The 7,301-nt window shown below is 35.7% G+C and overlaps 1 protein-coding gene across 1 annotated transcript; it reads right to left on the reverse strand.

Annotated features, from left to right (window-relative positions):
- Positions 1 to 2,631: 2,631 nt before the first annotated feature.
- On the reverse strand, positions 2,632 to 6,917 carry LOC103435577 (PLASTID TRANSCRIPTIONALLY ACTIVE protein 6, chloroplastic). Its single transcript, XM_008374306.4, has 6 exons — positions 6,304 to 6,917; positions 6,147 to 6,215; positions 5,955 to 6,059; positions 5,565 to 5,684; positions 3,235 to 3,324; positions 2,632 to 3,145 (listed from the first exon to the last, which is right to left on the reverse strand). Exons 1-6 carry the CDS (start codon positions 6,805 to 6,807, stop codon positions 3,029 to 3,031), a joined length of 1,005 nt encoding a protein of 334 aa, XP_008372528.1. The 5' UTR covers positions 6,808 to 6,917; the 3' UTR covers positions 2,632 to 3,028.
- Positions 6,918 to 7,301: the final 384 nt, after the last annotated feature.

Here is a 7,301-nt window from a genome sequence, read left to right on the forward strand (position 1 = left end):
ACGGGAGTGGTGTGTGTGTGTGGCCCTAGTTGGTCACCAAACAAAACAAAAGAAAAATAAAACCTAAGTTCTAATTGGGTCCAAGAATTTAGGAAAAAATTGAATTGGTCCACAATCTAAATTCATCACACCACACAACGTCCAAGGGTAAGATAGGAATTTCACACTATCGAGGATATATTTCGGGACGGACTATCACAAGCTAGGTTAGTTTTTAGGACATGTGGAACTCTTACAGCAGCATATATAGCTGTTATATTTTTTGTATCTCTAACTAAAAGTAGCTGCTCATTTTTGTATGTAATTATGATGGTGCTGATCCAAACATAGTTGTAACTACTATAATGCAGTTAAAAACTCTCATGTTTAACCCTAATTTCACAAAATTCAAGCTTTTATCTGTAAACATTTTCAAACTTATTTGTTATCAATGTTGTTTCTATTTTTGAATACCATTTTTTAAGTCTGCTTAAATAAGGACTTATCAAATCAAGGCAGCTACAAGGGAATTTGAGCCTTGACCTCTACAGATATAATTTTACAAGGAAGCTAGGTATGTTCTACACTTATTTGATGTTAAAATTTCTTTCCCCTATATAATTTTGAATGCTATTTATAAATTTTCATCATAAATTTTTCTATTATCTTGCAAAGAAGTTCATTTTTCACACTTATATAAACTCTAACAACACTTAACTACATAATTCAATTTTAATTACAGAAAGAGGCACAAAGGAACAAGATTCATATCCAAACATTTGGTGTCACTTAGTCTGAAAAAATTACTGAGAAAAGAACAGTTCAGCAATGAATATTTTGAGCTATGTGATTCTATGTATTAGTTAAATTCTGAATTTTTAATTAATTTTACACAATATATTCACATTCCCTCATGCTTTTGTTTTCCCCAGTTTTCTCCCCTGTAGCCTCTACTCATGTAGTTCCAATTTTTCTACAGGCTCGATACTCTGAAATCAACCTTTCTGGTCAATAAAAAGGTACAATGTTTTCCAACTTTTGTGTATATTAGTGCTTTTCGTCTTTATTTTGCAGATTAAACTAAGAAATTTGAAAAAAAAAAAAAAAAAAAAACCCTATTTGAGAATTTGCTTAAAATCGTGGTTTGGGATTAAATAGCAGGGTCAAATCCAGTACTCCGACAAGTACTTCGATGATATCTACGAGTTCAGGTATGCTCCTTTCTGGTTCGTTTTCTTTCAATTTTTCTTATTTTTTTTATAAACTTTTTGTTTGTTTTCAATGTTGGTACATACATGTGACTAAACTGCTCCCAAAAAACGGGCTTCTCTACAAGGTAATTTATTCTCTAACGTAATCTATTAGGGTTTTCACTTTCTTTGATTGTAATATATCCTTTTGAGAAATGCTTTGAGATTTGTTTGTGTTATTTTGGATTTGCATTAAGGGTTTTTTTGATCTGATATTATTGATAAAATACTAGAAAACCCACATGAACTTAAGCACTTTTAGCGCTTTGTTCTGCTTTTGGTTCACTTAATATTCATACTTGTTTATGTTTTTTTCAGATGGTACAGGCCTGTTTTATATAAATACATTTTTTTCACTTGCAGAAGCTTTTTTCTCTCAGTGGGCATATAAACACCACCTGTGGTTAATTGTTTTGCAATCTTTGTGGTCATTTTTAGTCTTTCCATGGTTTCCTGTAATGCTGGGCAAAGTTTTGAGATTTAATCTCTACAATGTGGGAACCAAGGAACTCACTTCCCCTTCATGCTCTGAATTCACACTCAATCTACAGATTATATAATTATTTGGGCATCGTGTTTTCATTTTTTTCTTCCTAGCTATCAATTTGGTTTTGCACATGATGCCAAAAAGAACTAGGAATAGCAAAAGAAATCAGATGATATAAGATGATACTTCTAAAAGTCCCCGCAGCGGAGCGTAGGTTTTTTTTGCTAGTTCAATGATTAAATTTGAAAATACTCAACGGTAATTTAATTAAATTAACCAATAATTTAAAGTACAAACCTAAAACTAATTAATTATTGAGTTGATTATATTTAACCCATTCAGTTAGAGATGGTATATAAGTATGACCTGACACTGTTCATTCAAAAATAATTTTTTACAGGGCCTATAATTCTGGACGGGGTTATAATTAGCCCTTACGGTTGGAGATGGCGTTGGTTTACAAAAACAAGATAGGAAATCACCATCCTAAACAAACCATTTCCTTAACTCTTTTTTAAAGAGTAAACATCATGTTGGTCTTACCTTTTGCTTAACTCTTTTTTAAAGAGTAACCATCATGTTGGTCTTAGGTTCGATATCGCCTAATGCGAATTTGAACCACATTATTACTAGCTCATTGTGAGACTAAATCCAACCCCACCTCCCCCGTTTGTTCAAAAAAAAAAAAAAATTGAAAACATCATGTTGGTCTGTGTTTTGCTAGAAATTTAATTTCGATCATGTGTTTTGAATTTGATTAATTTGGCGTTGTATTTAACCCCGTTAACAATCTTAATCAACTCTACGTGAGTCTTTACATGTGCCGCGTGTGCACATTAACGGCTAACTTAAAAGTTAAACATATATGACCATATCAAAATGCCACCAAATTGGCCAAATTGAAAACACGGTGACTAAAATGAGAATCGGAGCAAAGGCTTGGGATCAAAAAGTATTCTACCGTTACAAAAATTTCAACATTCTACAAACTAGAGATCAAGCTCCTAAGTTCCTACACATATTTGGCAAAATGGAAGCTGAACACAAAGTGCCTTACCCACATAACCATCAAGGAACTTCGATATTCAATATCAGCTCAATACTTCGCAAAAACGAAAGCACAATATGCTCGCCATAACATCAGCAACGAGGACCTTCTGATATTGAGCATTGACTCGACTTAAGCTAATCCGGATAGCTAGTGTATCTTGAAAGTCGAACTCTGATGTATTCGCACATAGTGACACAATGGGAGTCTGAGTTTTGTTGCATATGTGCCTTCATGATGTTATCTGCAAACTTGTATGAAGAACTAGAACCAATTGGAAACATTGAAATCTCGTAGCTTGCTAAGATGCCTCTCCATGTCCTGTCTGGTCTTATTCCACTCTTCCCTCTCTATCACTGTTGTGGGATCATCTTTTTCACTCTGAAAGGATACAAGAGAAGAGCGAATCAGATAATGAATAACAAATATAAATTTAAAGAAAGCAATTTGGATCAGACTGAGTTGGTTACCCCGTGAACTATTCTGAAGGAGTTTCCATTATCACGTATTACAAGCAGATCATGTCTTCTATCTCTGCTTCTTCCCCCCAGAACACTGACCTGTACAAGGCATTCCCCCAAAATAAATAGAAAAACTTCATAAATTAGCAACACTTTATACTGAATATCGAGTGGTTGGATTGACACACACATATATAACTATGGCAGTCCTACTTATGTTGTAAAGAGCAATGCTCCCTTTCTAAATGTGGTTCCATTGTCTTCTACTTTGGTTCATCTCTGATCATACGTCGATGAAAATGGGGAAGGATATAGTGGAATTCATGGAAATATTCCAGATATAAAAGATTCCGTTGAATTTTTACTCATTCTATGTCTTACCAATGATGTCAGAATGACCGCAAGCATAACAATACATGGACAAGTGATGTCAACTCCACGTCTGACACTTAACATTCAAGATTATGCAACCATATCATGCCACAAAGCAGATAGACACCTCTACGTGCAAACGCATCGTATAGAAATCAGATTCTATCATGATATTATTACTGATTCATCATACTACACAAAAGCCAGTGTCATACAGACCTTAAAGAGCAAATTACATAATCCAGATGTTGGTACCAAATACAGTCAAAACTTTCAAAGAGACATTGATAACTCATATATTTCATGCATTTATACCATCCATTTCTAGTTTCTTTGTGATGTTTTTGAGTTAAACTGGCTGCATTTTACCTTATTTTGTGTTAATGTGCAGTTCATTTACTTTATGATCAATCTGAAGGCAAAAGAAGTGAAAACATGCCATTTTTGTAGCTGACCCTATTCAAACGTGGAGAGAAGTTTAGTGGCCTATTTTGAAGCCCAAATAAAGAATCCAAGACGAATCTGGCTTGTTAGAAGACCAGGAGCAGAATGGGAAAGGAATTGAAATATCTAGCCTGATTTGGAGGAGCCAAATAAGGAAAAACGTTCAAAACTTTGGCTTAATGGTTGGGATCACCTTGCAATCAGCTACAGCCCCATTTAGCATATAAATACAAGGGTTTCAGATCACTTTTACACAAGCCCCCCTTGGGGGTCACCCAGAGCTCTCTCTCCTCTTTTTTTGGGCTTTCTTCCAAAAACAAAACCGTATTTCCCTTCGCCATCCACTGCCAATGAATAAACCACGCAGCCGCATTGTTCTTGGAGAAGTTCAACATCAGAATTGCTTCAAGGGGGTTTCTTCTATGAATTTAATTTCACTCATGTTGTTCTTGATATTTATATATTCTGTAATTATATTGTGTAATTAAGTTCATAGCTGGGGATTTCGATGTAGCCTTGCAAAACTATTCTATGTTATTAAGTTAAAGTATTCGATTCATCAATCTGTTTTCTTGTTTCATTCACTGATTTTATAGTTTAATTTGTTTGTTTATCTTAATGTTTGATCACCATTAGGGTTTCTTACAGATTATTTGATCAAGATTATAGTACACATCATGCTTAATCTTGGTAGACATGTGAATGAATGAAGAAACTGCTATGCATACATCATGCCATATGATTTCTTTGGTTCTTTGAAGTTTTCTTGTTCTTAATGGATTCTTACTTGCTAATCTAATTTGAACATCACAACTAGATTGTAGATTAGGAGTACTTGATCACAACTACACATCAAATGGATGATTACGAACATATAGGGTGAAATTGGTATCCCTAGTTCCATTCCTATTGTTTCTTAATCATTCTATTATTTATATTTACATTCTCTTGCATTTTAAGTTACTTTACTTCTCAAATCAAAATCAAAACTCAATTTGTTACATTATTTAGTTAGGATTCACATAAAGCTAGTAATTTGTAGAGATCTAATCAGTCCTTGTGGTTCGACACCCTTACTTGTACCACTATACTATCCTTATTTTTGCACTTGAAAGGAACACAACAGACATTCGCATAATATTACTTTCTATCTTAATGATACATCCCACTTAGTTTAGTCGAGGTCAAGACACAGAACGTGAGAAATGGGATTCAAAAACTAATACTGTGTAATCGTGTTCCCCAGAAATCCACAGCGGGTTAAATTTTGGCCAGTATTCTTTAATAAGTTAACTCCCGTTAAGGAAATACACATAATTAGCACAAGCATTATTGGCTATTGCTGTCAATTTCTTAGCAAACTCACATAGAGAGTGTCAATGCTATATGATTCATCTGAGCTAAAAAGGCTTTCTAAAAATATACAAGGCAGGAACAGACAGTGATACCATATGCATTATACAGTATAAGAAGAATCTCAAGGACACATTAGGAAAGCGAAACAGAAAAAGTAAAACTCTCACCAAAACTTTAGCTCTGCTAATGGACTTTGTTTTGGAGTCAATTACATAAATCTCCTCAAAATCCAGCAAAAAATCAGGGTCCCCCAACCTCCGGTTCCTGTAGTGCTTTGTCAAGTAAACCTGAAACAGAAGCAGCCTCATGAATAATGCTATTTCTAAAACGAGACATTCATACATAAAAAAGGACGAAATATACGAACACCATCCATTCGCATAAAGAACTGCCAACGATAAAGAAGAACGGTACATATGGTTGTAATGCTAATTGCTAATGCTATATCTTGAACCATTTTCACCCAATCAAATTGCAATTGTCTCCATCGCCGCAATCCTACCCATTACATAATTGCTCAAAATGAAACCAAATTCATAGCTCAAAATCGATCATACCTTCAACACGTCCCGTTCAGACTTGTACAATGGATCTCTAGGAGCATCAATGGGTGGTTCCGTTACATTGTAGCAGCTAAAGTCACTCTTCGCACATCGAATGTACTACGATATCCAAAACAAGCAATGAATTATCAAACAAATGTCGAATTAGCTTTAACAAATCAAAATTCAGTGTAGATTGTGGATTACCTTCTGAGGCATTGGAGCAAGAACCCTGGGAATCGCATAAACATCTGTGTCCGGAGGAGTAACATACATCTACACAACATTTAAATATATAAATTAAGTTTTCTAATTAAATTTAAATTTCCTAACTAAAATATGTAAAAATAGATCAAATGCATACCTCTCTGAAGTCATAGACGTCATTATCGGGATCGGGAGGTTTTCTGATGAAGAAATCGCAGTCCAGCAAGCTAATCTTGTGAAATTCGTCTTCGTTAATCCGATAATCCACCACCATCTCCGAGTCCCAACCTTGCGTGAACACGAAGCTCTTGCTCTGCACCATGGCGATGTCCTCTTCGCCATTGGCGGCGGCGGCGGCGGCAGCTGCAGCGGCAGCTAGGGTATCGTACTGAATGTCGAAGTCCTTCTTGTTGTCGACTTCCTCGAGCTCTTCGTCGTCCATGTCGTAGTCGTCGGGGCCTGCGCTGTCGCCGTCGCCGTCGTCGGCGCGGACGAGGAAGGAGGGGGTGGTTGGGGAGGGGGATAGCGTAAGGGGGTGTTTGCGGAGGGGATTGGGTTTGAGGGAGCGGAAGGGGAGTGGGTGCAGTGAGTGGAGGAGGAGGAGAGGGGTAGGTGTGGAGAGTAGTGGTGGTGGGGAGAGGAAGAGAGCGGTTGCTCTCATGGCTGTTGGCGTTTTCAGGTTTTGCAGGTTCGGAGGTTTATCAGGTTTTGGATGAGGAAATGAAGCGTGAGAGATAGACAGCGCGCGCTATTATCTTTACTCTTTAGTTTAAGTTACTACAGTAACACTATGTTTGCACCAGGAAAATAACTTGAATTTTGGTAAAAGTCTGAATTTATAAATTAACATGCATTAATTCTCTTGTTTAGATTTATAAATATAAAAATTTAGAGTTTCTGCATGGAAAAAAAACTTGGAATTTAGGACCTCCAATTCCCAAGTTCAAATTCCATGTAAATAGATGTCATTTCTCAATTTCTATGATTTAGAGTTTAAAAATAACAAATTCAATATTCAATTCCATTGTTCTTTTAGATTAACCAAACAAGAAAATTTACATATTCTTGAAAATAAAATCTTTTCGTTTCAATTTCCGTCATTTTAAAATTCCTTAGTAATCTCAAGTTTCTTTATCCAAACATAGTGTAAGAGCA

Source organism: Malus domestica, chromosome 08, assembly GCF_042453785.1.
Source record: "Malus domestica chromosome 08, GDT2T_hap1".
Classification (NCBI taxonomy): domain Eukaryota; kingdom Viridiplantae; phylum Streptophyta; class Magnoliopsida; order Rosales; family Rosaceae; genus Malus; species Malus domestica.

Excerpts from the sequence above, each read along its gene's own strand:
- LOC103435577 (XM_008374306.4), bottom strand. The coding sequence starts at position 6,807 with ATGAGAGCAACCGCTCTCTTCCTCTCCCCACCACCACTACTCTCCACA. Across the intron at positions 6,060-6,146 it reads TTGCTCCAATGCCTCAGAAG|TACATTCGATGTGCGAAGAG; the intron begins GTAATCCACAAT and ends TGGATATCGTAG. Across the intron at positions 3,146-3,234 it reads CCTTCAGAATAGTTCACGGG|AGTGAAAAAGATGATCCCAC; the intron begins GTAACCAACTCA and ends GTATCCTTTCAG.